This window comes from Trachymyrmex septentrionalis, unplaced genomic scaffold, assembly GCF_001594115.1.
Source record: "Trachymyrmex septentrionalis isolate Tsep2-gDNA-1 unplaced genomic scaffold, Tsep1.0 scaffold9, whole genome shotgun sequence".
Classification (NCBI taxonomy): Eukaryota; Metazoa; Arthropoda; class Insecta; order Hymenoptera; family Formicidae; genus Trachymyrmex; species Trachymyrmex septentrionalis.
The window spans coordinates 4,415,207-4,429,249 of record NW_017306091.1 but is presented as its reverse complement, the minus strand read 5'-3'; the positions used below and the strand labels follow the sequence as shown (position 1 = coordinate 4,429,249).

Here is a 14,043-nt window from a genome sequence, read left to right as displayed (position 1 = left end):
CATTATTTTATATATATTATATATATATATATATATATAAATAATATAATTTTTTTAAATATAATTTACTGATATGTATGTGTACTGATATGTATCGTGTTGCCGTAATGAAAATATCATACGCTAGCATTATATATATATATATCTTATATCTTGCTTTCTTTTTCTAATAAGTAAAACGCGCGTCATACCCTGAAAAAACGCGACGCGATGCTCCGTTTCCCTCATCTTTTTCTTTTTATTATTTTTTTGTACCCTTTCTTTTAAAAACGCGTACATCATCATCGCATTGTATATTGCGATTGCATGACGTTCACGAGCGCACCGAGAGAAATCACCTGTTCCTTTTAACACGAAAGGCGGTATTTCCGCATATTTTTGTAACGTTAAACAAGGCTGCTTCATCTTACATCCGCATCCATCAATGTCATCATAATTAAAACAAAAATTACAATTTGGTACATGGATGCGGTGGAAATATCGAATACTTAAATACCAAAGACTTTCTCGGCAAGAAATTTAATTTTTCTTTTTCCTTTTTATTTTTCGTTTGTCGCGGTGTCGCGTCGCGAAACATTTACGCAAAAAGAAATAATCATGATGACGAAGCTAAAATTATCAAAACATACGTAAAAGAACGATTGATTAAAAATGTTTAAATCAATATACTGTTCCAGTAATAAAATCTGAATAAAAGTTATCATCTCTCTCCCTGTTCCCAATATATAAGATTATTCCGCAATTGCAACAGAAACTACGCAGCATCGTCGGACATTATGCTTAAAAAGATATCCTAGGGAAATAATTGAGAATAATCGCAGTTACACGCGTAGTTCTTTTACGCAGAAGTAATTAAGAGCAATGTAGATTCCCACCTTCGACTCTAATTACCGAAGCACGTGATCCAATAGTTGTGCATCCGTGAGAGATAAGTTGCTTCTGGGAGAGCCAATTTTATGGCATTGTGTTTAATAAGAATTACATTATCGGCTTCTTCCGCTCGACCTTTCCACGAAGTAACGTAATTTTGATTAAAAATCATCCCTTGCCACGTGTTTGAGCATAATTACTTTCTGAGAGTTTCCTCGCACGAAGTTTGAAGTTTGAACTCTCTAAGATCTTAACAATCTCATCGAGACTCTCTCTTCAGAAGAAATCTTACTTAAGTTTAAGAATTTTAATTTGTCGAGAAGATATTTTATCTCAATTACAATCTCATAGCACTTCGATCACAATCTCAAACATTTCAATTCTTCGTTTGTAGATATAATCATAATAAATTTCTCCCACGAAAATAACTTGCGTAGTTTAAGTTTTTGATGCACAACTGTCAGACTGTTATATCACTACCGACCGCGAACGATTGTCATTAATGTTTCATCACTTATGCAAGACACAGTACCGTGTACGTGCTCGTATATTTAAAGATGAGACGGTACATCGAAGAAAGCCAAGACACGCACAACGGCATATACGTGCATAGAGTGAGAGAACCTTCAAAAAGGTTCAGCAAAGTAGCTACAAGAGGAAGCTCAATATTTTAGAAATAGGTCGGACAAAAGCTCATTACTTGTTCACACGAGGAGAGGATGCGCCTCGACGCGTAGTTAGAAAAAGCGATAGAAAACGTAAAAGAGATCTGATTAAATCGTAGTCTGGAGAGAATTTTTCATGCGATTTTTCAAAATTTTTATGTGAATTTCAGAATTTCTCATAATTTTTCATATGTTATTTTTATAACTTTTTAGAAAATTTATCAGATTTGTTGTACGAATTAAAAAACTTTTCACAAATACCGAGAAAGTTTACATTTTTTCTAGAATTCTTCATGTATATGAAGCTTCTTAAATATTCGAAAAGGGTCTTCATTTTATAATTTCTTAAAACTTATAAAAATGAAAATATGAAAAAGTTTAAGATATTTTTTCAAAAATCTTCATAAATTTAAAATATGACAAATTCTTAAAAATATATAATATAATTTCTCCTTCAACATATTCATGAAAATCCGATTGCGTTATTTAGGATCAATAATCGCAAAACTTTAGAGGAAGTAAAATAGTAAAATATTATAAGATGTTAACAGTTTGAAAAGTTAAAAGATAATATTATATTAAATCGCAGAGATCGTTCAGAGAACTTTAATACGCTTTTCAGTCATTTAATTATGTTTTTCTTAATGACAACGGTTCAAATCCAAATAGAGGCATAATTAAATTTTCCGAGTACATTAATTATATCAATCACGTTCTGATTATTACACTTTCTCCAAGCGGATCAACAATACGTTTGACCTGTGTAATAAAATTATCCAAACGTAATAGAGTTACGAGATACACGAAATGGAAATCCGTCTGATTGTTCGTCATGTAGAAGATTCGAAATTCGCTCCCTTGTACACGGGTCTCGATCATCATCTCGGTGCTCGTGATCGCGCTCGGCGCGTTGAAGCGAGAGTAAGAGATTCGAAAAGGATAAGAAAGGAAAGAAAAATGACAGGCTACATCCTGCGCGTAAGAACTCGCGACGAAGGAAAGATAGAAGTGCCCGCGGAAAGGATGATTTAGGCTTTATCAAACGAAGGGTCTGCTGATGCGACGACGGTGACGCGACACCGGCGGCGATACGACGGCGGCGACGACGATGACGGTTCCTCGTCGACAACGACGACGATGACGACGGCAACGGCGACGACGGCGGCGGCGGCGGCGGCGACGACGGCGGTTCGGCGGCGAGTGTGACCGTTCAATCAAGGAAGCCCGTCTTAACGAGTTTCTCGAGGAAGAACTTGACGTCGCCCAGCTCGGAGTCCTTGATACCGATAGATTTCAGCATGCCCAGGTCGCCGTTCTCCACCGCCATGAAAACTGAACGCAGGTGCTCGAGATCCGAGCGCATCAGGTGTAGCGCTGCGCCAAAGTCCTCGATCGTTTGCGATTCTGACGGCCGAAACAGATAGTCAGAGGCCAAGTCGCGGGATCAGCTCATTCAAGGATAGAATAGCAACGACGCAAGACAATCTTTTTCTAAATTCAAAATCCTTGTACTCACCGCGTTAATTAAACAAGATAAATTTTGTTCGACCGACATTTTTTACATGAAGTTGGATTAAAATATTTGCGATTTCGTATAACGAAACGTGAGGCAATATTGCTGCTTTTAATAGATTTCCGATATACGTGGAAAAGATTTCACAGTGAGAGATATCGGAGAAGTCGACAGTTCTATTCGATCATGTTCTATTTGGTATCGCGTTCAGCAGCGCAAAGTGTCGTATAATTCTAAGAAACTTACCCGACAGCGCGATGGCCACTTTTTCCACACCACCGAGAGGTTTTAGCGTATCGCGTGCTTTGGTTCCGAACAACTTCTCTAGGTAATTGGGACCGTGGCTGGCTAACAGAGACTGCAAAAAACTCGCAGTTTCCTCTACGGGCGGTCGTTTGGCTGTAATGGCACAAAAACAAAATTCCATAAAAATTACTACATCGCTATAATAAAATAAAACAAAATAAATGCATAGTGACCCACTACGCCGAGGATCAATAGCACGTGCTCATAAACATTATTTAAATAAATTGGAATTTCCTCCAAATCTCCAAAAAAAAAAAAAAATAAAATAAAATAAACATGGGTATACACAAAACGTTGATTAAGTACTTATTATGAGTACGGTAGAAAGTGAAATAAAAGATCATGTTTATGCATCAAATGAGTGTAACAGCAATCCCTCCCTTATTACAGCTGCCTGGTGCAATTTCACGGAACATCGTCGAGTGTATCCCCTGCGGTATCCATTCTCTTATATATGTACATACATAATGTAAAATTCACGTCAGTAGATATTTATAAAATAAAATCTACTGACGCCAAATCACGAGATAATCCTACGTAAAAAGAGATATAAATCATATTAAAAGTGTAAAGTATATTAAAAATGAGATCATACGTTTTACTGCGAATCAGTTTGTTTACCATAGTTAGAACAAGATACGTAATTAATAATGCTAAGTGGGCACTGCCGATTAGATCTAATTAATTAATGAATTCAAAATTAAGCTGACCTGCGGTACACAATCTTGAGTCCTCGTCGTATCCGTCCTGACAGTCGGGTGCTCCGTCGCAGAGATACTGTATCGAGATGCAGATACCATCGCCTGGACACTTAAACGGTTCGTACGGATGGCAAGCCTCTGAAACCCACATAATAAATAGTGAACGAGCGAGAAAAATAATCAGAGAAAAGTAAGAAATTAGGAAATTGTAAAATTCACACAAAAATATTTATATTTGAATTAAACTTTTCTCGACTTTTATTTAATAATGAGAAAAATAATCAGAAAGGAGAGCAATCTGAGAAAAATAATTGGAGGAAAGTAAACTCGAAACGTATGCTTTCAAAAAATCAGAAATGTGTGTGTGTATATATATGTACATATGACACTCAATCTTATTCTGCGAAAATGAAAGTTGGAAAAAATCAATTACGTTCGTCGGTGGGACGGTCGCGAGAGTCACCGGATGATTAAATTACAACGATAACGTATTAAAGTGAGGGATCCAAAACGGAATTAATAAAACACGACGTGGGTAATGCGACAGTACGCTTCGTGCGAGAGGCTTTCGGAATAATTGAGCAAACACGCGATCGTATTATTCACGCTACAATAGCAGGCGCGCATAGTTAACGATCCTGAAAAATCAATTAATCAAAACGCTTAATCTGATAGAGCTGCAGGAACAATCGTAAAGCGTATTGATTGTTTGCTCCTTAAAGCTCGTAAAATTCTTCTCCCTTCGTCGTAAAGTTTTCCTCGCAATTAAGTCTCCCTACAAGTCTTTCTACACAGTAAATATTGTCAGATTTCATAAAAGCCGTTCGACATTTTTATATACTGACTCAATTAAAAAGAAGAGGAAAATTGTTCTATATTGAGCTTCTTAAAAAAAAAAAAAAACAATTTTCTTAGATCCCTTAGAACATCTGTCTGAGAAGTTCCGATTCCCAGAAGATCAGACATATGCTTATTATATAGAAAAGTTTTACGCGAAAAGCTGCATTTCTGTATCTTTACCGGTCTCGTGGGTTTTGTAATATTTTATACGTAAGATATTTATTCGTACGCCCCGTTGATACGAGAAAAACATGAGTAATTTAATGCCCATGCATGTATTCGACGACGTATGTTTAAGTCGAATGAAAATTTTTATCCGGTGAAAAACAATTCTCGTGAAACGAGAAAATATATTGTGCAACGGTTCTTCTCGGCGATCGATTGTGTAATATTGTGCCACATTCGTTATACGATCGCCCACGTTCATTTCGCACGTAAACTTAATTTGCACCGCAAACACACGTGAATACACTGTGTCCATAAAGCATCCTGTGACAGTCAATTTTGATCATATTGAGAATTCGATATCTACGTATCGAGCCATCGCGCATCGGCGCGGCCATCAGCGTTATTAAATTATTACGCGCATACGTCACAGTCCTCTTTTTTCATCCGTAGTGTTTAGACAGGGCGTTTTTACGTGGGTTTCAGGCAAATATTTCACCAACGAGAAATCCGAGGTCATATCCAGATATCGCGTTATCTGTCTCATATTAAGGATTGCATCAAGCTTAAACCGGTCACGGGATATTATTAAATTACTGCACGAGCGTGAGCGTCGCAATTTTTCCCATATGTTTAGATAAGACTCCCACGCATTCGTGGGCGTTTCTCACCAGAGGCATTACAAATATTTTACTCGATCGACGCCGAGCGATGATTCCCCGGAGAGTAGCCGCTATTCCCGCGGGACCGCGACCTCGATGCATTCCAAATGAAATACGTTCGTGGAGGGAATATTAAAAAATAAGATTACGTCTGTTTACAGCTGGGAGATACCTAGACAGGTTTAATGAATGTTAAATACAAGCGTTTTCAATCGGTAACTACTACTCTGAACTGATATTCTCTGCACGCACGCTATGGAGAGCATTTATAATATAAACTTTTTGAAACTTCATTCGAGTTTCATTTACGTAGGAGTTTTTCTCCATACAGGATACGAGTTATAAACAGAGTTTAAAAGCGAGCTTAAATACACTCGAAGAGAAACTTTCTACAGACTCTCATCATCTCGCTGACGACCGAGAGATGAAAAATAAATAGAAACTTATCAACTAACGTCTTATATCTAAAAGCAATTTCAGTTTCATTAAATTTCCGAGGGCACGTTCTATCGACTGTATCTCTCGTTTGACCTCTTACTCGATTCTTATTTTGATTGGGAATCCGCAGGAAAAAAAAACGACTTATTACTCTGGAAACGCATATTGAGATGACATAAAATGGCACAAGAGGTAATCAAGAGGATTGATGGAAGAAAAATAATTTAAGGGGGGGTCTAAATTTTATCCTAGTTACCGCAACTTTGCGCAGTATCCTTTTTTTTTTTTTATAAAAAATAGATTTATGCAATAGATAATTATGAGAAACAGGGAGCTTGGTTGAGACGAGGGATATTGGATATAATATTTTTAGTATCAAAGCACGGTGAAAGAGATGGAAGAATTGTAAAGTGGGTCTAAATGTTTTTAATTGAGCGCAACTTTGCAATCTCATTATTCTTTTTAGAAATAACAGATGCAACAGATAATTGTGAGAAACAAGAGAGTTCGGATGAGACAGGGGATGTTGAATATAATATCTTTAGTATCGAAGCACAGCGAAAGATGGAATTATAAAATGGGTCTAATTTTGTTTCTTTATAGCTGGCGCAACTTTGCAATATCATTTACTTTTTATTAGAGAAAAAATAAATTTATGCAACAGACAAAATCACGAGAGAAAGAAGGGGATTTGGGTGAGACGACGAATATTAGATATGATAGTTTCAATATCATAAATGTATTGGGTAAGAGGTGGAAAATCAAGTGTTAATTGGTGTAACTTTGCGATATCACTATTTTTGTTTCGAAAAATTAGATTTCTTTCGCGATAAATAGTTACGAGAAACGGGAGCGCAGGTGAGATAGGGGATGCAACGACCGCATGAAACCCGCTTCGCGGTATCCCGGCTCTGAATAGCTGCGAACTGAGTAAAAACGCGCGTTTCTAAATGTCATCGGCTATATGTGACTTGGTACGCGTTAAGTATGCGCGTTATTGACCGAGCGAATGTACACGTACACGTAACTAACCAGAGCTACACGCTCGCATATGGCCGAGTTTCAACGAGACATCTCGTCGGAATTGTCTGGACCTGTTAATTTTAATGAATGTTTATCAGAAGAAACATGATAACGTAAATGGCAGTACCTCTTGAAAGCTCTTCCTCTCCATTCCGTGCCCTTATAAATGTCCCGCGTGAGCTCATATATAAACGTTTACTTTAGCTTACTTCCTGTAAGCTAAAGTTTACACGTGTATCTACGTATATCTCGTACGTTACATGTGTAAAAGAAAAAGTTTTCAATTATTTCATTTTTAATTCTTATCTCTCGAACCGACGATCATATTCTTCAGCTAATTTCAAGGATTTTGCTTACAAATTCGTCACTTGTGATTCGATTATATAATAATTTGAATAAATAAATATGTATATAAAGTTGTAAGAAGTTGGCAATGAATAATTTCTCTAAATTCTCGTAAAGTCAACCTCGTCGAGTAGTCGAGGAATTAATTAGATGACGGTGGAAGTGGAACAGTTTATGTGTACTTCGACATATGCGAGATAAGGATTATATATGCAAATTTGTTCGTAAGTTTCATGTAAAGCTAATATAATATGTTTAATATATGCCTACAGTAAGCTTCTCTAGTTAAAATTTCATAATCACATGAGCTGTAAATTAGTTTCTCGAGCTGTTATAGTTTCAACGGTTGCAGTAGTTCAAATTAAGTTTGGACAGACAGTGCACGAGTTACCCTTCAAATGTCTATGTGTCTTATTTATATATTCTCTAGAAACATTTCACGTTGATATTGCATAAAATATATAAATACATGTTCAAATTTATCATAAACAATTAAAGCTGTCATCAAATTGCTACAACTTTATATATACATTCAAATTATTAGTATTCGTTAAAAAAATATGAAAGTACATAAAATGTAGTAAATTGTAAAAATATATTGTAGTAAAATATTCCAATATAATTTTTATTTTAAATTGCAAGATGCTCGAGTGAAAAGAAAACACTGGTAATAAAACTGATAATAAAATTAAGTATGAACGATTGTGAATATTTGATAAATTTTGGTACTATTTGATTACCGCTTTTAAATAACCTTATATATAGATATACTGTAATAAAAACAGTCGGCGTACTGTAATAACAATGAAGATAAATTCCATAGGGCGAATAAATCAATTAACTTAAATGTTATATAAAAATTTATGTAGAGAGCAGGATGCAAAAAAAACCTATGTACGTTTTATTATGATAAAAATTTTACAAACATGGAAAAAATAATATTTTTCAAATATACGAAGAACACGCACGTTTCATCTTCAACTTGAATATTCTACAGTTTATAAAATCATTCGAGATAAAAATTTCATTAAAAATTGTAATATTCTTAATAGACGTTTATATATGCAATTCCTTAGATTTTCTCGAAAAGAACTTTGAAATAGTATTTTTTTTTTTTATAGAACTATCTGCGTGACTTTATTTTTGCGCGATTTCTTCCACGCGATCGTCTTACGATTGCGCGCCTAAAACTCGCGGTCTCGTTGGCAATTTCAGAATAACGCTTTATCGAAGGGTACGTTAACGAATTTTCGTCGTATGTTAATTCCATCGTGTCGAGATTTCCCGTTGTCGACTTACCCGAACGTTTCGTGTTGAAATGACCGTAGAAGCGGCTAAGGTCGATCGCCATGACGGCGCGCGGAAAAGCGGCGCAGGCCGTCAGGGCGATGCCAAGTGCAACCGCACCGTTGCAGAATCTCCGTACCATCCTGGCTTCGCGAATACGTTTACAAGTTACAGACAGGCGCTCCTTTATCTTCTTTGCTCTATTGCTGCTGCGACGACAAGTTCGGGGCTCCCTCTTCCTCTCTCTCTCTCTCTCTTTTTCACTTCTTGCTGGGAGGGGACTTCCCTTAATTCTCCCTGAAGAAAATCCTTGATTCCTCCTTGCGAACGCGAACCCGGTATAATGTATCGTCACCTTCTCGCGAGAATCACCTGCTCGCTCGCTCGTTGGTATCTGACTGTATCTGGTGCGCCACCAATGACCAAGGTGTTGGAGAGTAACTCCTCGGGGTGGCTCGCGCAAGGTCCCTCGCCCCGAGAGCACTTGAGCACTCCGCTTCGGCTGCGCTGCGTCTGTAATTCTGTATGCGTGGGTGCGAGCGAATGTTAACGGCGCGGCGAGGTCGCTCTCACCACCCACTTCGTTCGCCCTTTCTCGGAATCTTTCTGGTCTCTCGCTCCCTCGGAGCCACCACCTCGCTCTCTTGCCACCTCCCTCTCCCACTTGCGCCCTTGCTGGACGCGTGACGGTGACGGTGACGGCGCACAGGCTGCACAGCCACCCTGCGAAGTGCGAACACGGTACACACCTGCGCCACGCGATCTCACCTGCGCCTGCGGCCGGCTCGTGTTGGTAGGTTGGTACTTGGGCGGTGGGGGAGGGGGAGGGGGAGGACGAAGAGGGCGCGTGGGAGACCGGTCGACCAATCGAAAAGCGCGAGATCACAGGTCTACCCTGGAACACCCACGCTTGCCGTTGCGCTCGCATCGATTTCAACCCCTCGTCGCCCAGTGGCGACGAAACGAGGGGTTGATAACGCATTCAACTGCGATGCGTCGGAATTATTAAGATTTTCATTTTCTTTTTTTTTTTCACCCTTGATATCTTTTACCATTGCATTAAATTTTCATATAATCGGCATACTGATATTTCCTTCTTTCTTCATCTCCCCCTTCTCACCAGGTATGTTCCCTCTTATCACGCTCCGTTCCCAACTCACAGCTGTTACGCTCCTGTCTTTCTCAATAGGTAACTTTCGCTAGTCGTTACAAGCGTATACTTTTAAGCGCCCGTGATAATATGTCGACGTTTAGTAATTTTACAGCGAGTCCGCTGTTATCTAGTTGAGAATCACCGTAATTACTCGACGATCTCTCGAGTCGTGAATGATAGCTTCTCAAACGGCGCGCGATACTATGGCTACATCATCAAACGAGATTGATAAATAATCGTCACGTAATGTCGAGTAATACCGTTTACCGCAATAGAACATCGCAATATTGATTACTTTCAATCACAAAGAATGAACGTCCGGAATTTGCGTAGATTATTCAGCGCGATGTTCTAAATAAATGAAGATACGTACTACATTAAACACGAGAGTGTATTATATTCTCAATATTGTATATTATTACGAAACTGTTAATAATAATTTTGCAATAATCAAATTTCCAGTGATATATTTCTACAATCGAAAAAGTTTATTGAAAATTGAAAAAAAGTTCTGTTATTTTAGTCTTATAAATTCTACGGATTTAACCGTACTCATTTGTCATTTTGATCAAATATCCTAATTTTTTCTTCTTTTGTCTTTGCTTAACTTTATACAGGTAGAATAGCACGCGATAAAAAGAAGAAGTATGTTTGGCATCAATGTCAATAAGAAATTTCGATAAAAAAAGAATAACAGATATATTGTGTCCGACTGATAAAAATATAAACGAATTATACAATGTCTATGTTATTATATTTATTATTAGAAATTTTTCCTTCCCTTGTTAGCTATAAAATTGAAAAAACTACACAAGGAAAAAAATTATTCTTTTTAATTTATAGTTTTTAATTTAACTCGACGCCGATTTTATAGAACTTGGAGAAGCCTCTATTTATGAGATCCTTTTCCAGCAAGATGAAATGCGGTTATTCGATGGTTATCCGAGTTATTACGTGGATTAGCACATCCTACGCGTACTTTCATTTTATTTCATTTCACACTTTTTCTCTTTTTACGATTCTTCTTCTACAGTATTGGTACGCGAAATCCATTACAGATGTTTGTAAAGTACAACTTTTCTTGATATATTATCATAATGGTTCATAAAATTTAAGTATCAATATTCTAATGATATATTTCTAGGCTCGAAAAGATTAGAATTTATTGATATAAAAATTATTCTTTTTTTATATATGAAATTATTCTATTAAATTAAACAGAAAAAAATCTGTTATTTTATTTTTGTAAATTTTATAAATTTTTTAACGTATACATTTGTCGTTTTGACAAAAAATGTCCTAATCCCTTTTTTAATCATTTTCTACGAAACAAACTTAAACGTTCTATTTTTTATTATAAAAATTTTACTATTTCATAATTGATTATAATATTTATATTATTTTGTATAATTCAATATATTACTTCTTCACCGAGACTTCTATTCTGTAATATAAATATAATCTACATTTTGTACTAAATTTAGAAATCGGCGTAGATTTTTACATAGTTCAACATACAGCTTTACTCAGCTTGACTGAGGCATCGAGTGGCTTGTCACTCGGTGCGATTGACTCGACGATCTGTAAATTCGGCTTCAATCCCACCTGCGCTCATATAAGCAATTTTTTGTGTTTAACGTTGGAGGCGTATCGCGTAACCACATAACTAATCAGAAGCGATCTTATTACAGATGGCCATGTTACGTACAAGTGCGAAAGAATGTGATGTATGCAAATAGAGACTCATAAATAGGAGATATCAGGCATGTCAAACAATGCCAGAAATGTTGATGACAATGCCACTGCTGTTATTTCCCTTTCTTCCCACACGGAGTGTTTTCCCAGAGTATCCCTCCTTCGGGTTAATCCTGATCCCCCTCCTTTTGAAAACGTTATAATTCCTAAAAAGCAAGCCATGGACTAGTTTCACTGCCTTACATTCGTTTGTCGTTTTCCCTTGAATTATCAATTTCCTCCTCGCTGTCAGAGATAACCCGAATCACGCCGCTACATGAAGCACTGTTCCCTCTGTTCCATTTCTTGAATTAATCCATAGAAAGTAATTGTCAAATACAATTTAATGTATATAAATGTAGTTATTTATCTTTCTATCTCATGAAGCAAAATATTCTAAAGCTAGCCGCACACGATGCATGATCTTCATGCTTAAGGGCCATCTACGTAAGTCGCAAACACAGAACACAGTTCGCAGACGCATTTGCGACAGCCAATCAGAAGCATCGACTAATGACGGCTTTTCATTGGCAGTCGCAAATGCGTCTGCGAACTGCGTTCTGCGTTTGCGACTTATGTAGACGGCCCTTTACTCTCTTGCATGCTGATCAATGCATGTTACTTTGCTCGGCTCGCTGCATAAACGTCATCACACGAAGGTGATGGCTCTAACCTATACATTTTGCATACGCATGACACCAATCAATCACGTGAATGATTCTTAACGTTTTGATTGACGCGTGCGAGAAAACGAGCATGAAATAATGCGTCATATCAAATATAAAAATCAAGGATGGTAGTATACTTCGCTCAATGCACCAAGATGTTTAACACGCATCAGAGCAGGCACAGCAGCATGTAAGCCCATTATGCAGGAAATCATGCATCATGTGCGACTAGCTTAATATTCTAATCGTAGAAAGTAATTGTCAAATACAATCTATATACAAATATAGTTACTTATCTTTTTATCTCTTTCTCTCTCTCTCTCTCTCTCTCTCTCTCTCTCTCATAAAGCAAAATATTCTAATCATTATTTATTTATTATTCATACATTATACTTGCAATATTTGACGAACTCATAAGGTACTTACGTTTGTAATGCGATCAAGAATTGAGTTGTAGATTCTTTCCTGATAAAAAAAGATTAATTAACTGAAACATAATAGTCACAAATATATATATATACAGAGAGAAAGAGAGAGAGAGAGAGAGAAAGAGAAAGAATAATAAAAATGTAATTTAAATAATTTTCTAAAAGAAAATTAAGACAACAAAACGTAAAAAAGGTGTATATACTTCTTCCATGTTTCATTGTTTCAATTTCCGCCTCCTCCTAGAAGGTCTAGCGTTCACGTTTGTATTACTTTTCCCTTATTCAACTTACGCTCCAATTTTTATTTTCGCCAGGATTTTCCTCTCTTTTCTCTATTTTTTATTATAAAAACTGTACTTCAAAAAGGAATAATTCAGCTAGGACTCATTTGTATCGAAACTTTACACATACTTACTTGAACGTAACAACGTTCGGATCCACTATTGGGAATCATGGTGAAAAACTTGAAGTTCTCACTGTATGCAATAGCGCAATGTAGTGCGAAGTAATTGAGCCAACTTCAAAAGGAATCATCAGCAATATCTCGACGATATTGTCACTCGTTTTCACACGTATACGTGGACAAAAAAGTGGGTCACCGGTTCTCTTTTTTCTCTCATCGAATTTGAATCAAAATTTGCGATTGTAGAGAATCGAAAGGTTATCGATATTCGCAGTCGAGATTTATTATGCCTCTCCCGCTTCTAGAGATGTCACGGTAACGCAAGGGCGCACCAACCGATTTGAGCTGATTTGAGCCGATTGTGGTCGTGTAAACAGACGAGAATGCGTCTGGCCTGATGGTCGCGATGCAATCCGACATCATGGAGGATTTGAAGATTAAATTTTTTGGCCTCATTAATAAGCAGGCAAGCTCGTTCACGAATACTCCAAGCGAATATCGTAATGTGTCAAGTATAAGCGCGGCTTCGTTTGTTGCGTTGTTAGGAATTAGGTTATGTGACGACTCGGAAGTGATGTGTACAGTTGAATTTGACGTTTCGCTGTCAAAATGATATTGCGATACTTTTTATACTTTTCATCTTCGTAATTAGTTTTAACGAGGACCAGTGATAAAATAGTAGTTTTAAGAATGTAACACTTTAATATTTAATTACATTGTCTCTCTTGTGACAGTTATATTTATGTCATAGTATGTCTAATTTAAATATATCTATACATTATAATTCATCTATATTTAATATTTGTATTGAATTATACAATGTAAATTTAAATTACTTATAA

The 14,043-nt window shown here is 36.9% G+C and overlaps 2 protein-coding genes and 1 long non-coding RNA gene across 3 annotated transcripts in view; 2 read left to right on the top strand and 1 right to left on the bottom strand.

Annotated features, from left to right (window-relative positions):
• Positions 1-2,094: 2,094 nt before the first annotated feature.
• Positions 2,095-9,570, bottom strand: LOC108756019 (IDLSRF-like peptide). The gene is made up of 4 exons (XM_018499565.1): positions 8,828-9,570; positions 4,065-4,193; positions 3,295-3,447; positions 2,095-2,939 (listed from the first exon to the last, which is right to left on the bottom strand). Exons 1-4 carry the CDS (start codon positions 8,955-8,957, stop codon positions 2,746-2,748), a joined length of 606 nt encoding a protein of 201 aa, XP_018355067.1. The 5' UTR covers positions 8,958-9,570; the 3' UTR covers positions 2,095-2,745.
• On the top strand, positions 5,475-7,915 carry LOC108756020. The gene is made up of 3 exons (XR_001939802.1): positions 5,475-5,666; positions 5,698-5,937; positions 6,054-7,915. It is a non-coding gene; the product is annotated as an uncharacterized LOC108756020 (long non-coding RNA).
• A 4,028-nt stretch (positions 9,571-13,598) lies between the features above and the next one.
• The window catches only part of LOC108755730 (syndetin), a 4,887-nt gene continuing 4,442 nt past the window's right edge, over positions 13,599-14,043 (top strand). Inside the window, exon 1 of the mRNA XM_018498930.1 lies at positions 13,599-13,667. Within this exon, the coding sequence (XP_018354432.1) occupies positions 13,599-13,667 (69 nt within the window). The remainder of the gene's footprint in view (positions 13,668-14,043) is intronic.

What these genes read in the sequence shown, in the direction of transcription:
- LOC108756019 (XM_018499565.1), bottom strand. Translation starts at nt 8,957, where the DNA reads ATGGTACGGAGATTCTGCAACGGTGCGGTTGCACTTGGCATCGCCCTG. An exon ending in TTTCAACACGAAACGTTCGG is followed by an intron (nt 4,194 to 8,827) that starts GTAAGTCGACAA and finishes TGTGGGTTTCAG; the next exon opens with AGGCTTGCCATCCGTACGAA. An exon ending in AGTGGCCATCGCGCTGTCGG is followed by an intron (nt 2,940 to 3,294) that starts GTAAGTTTCTTA and finishes TTCGGCCGTCAG; the next exon opens with AATCGCAAACGATCGAGGAC.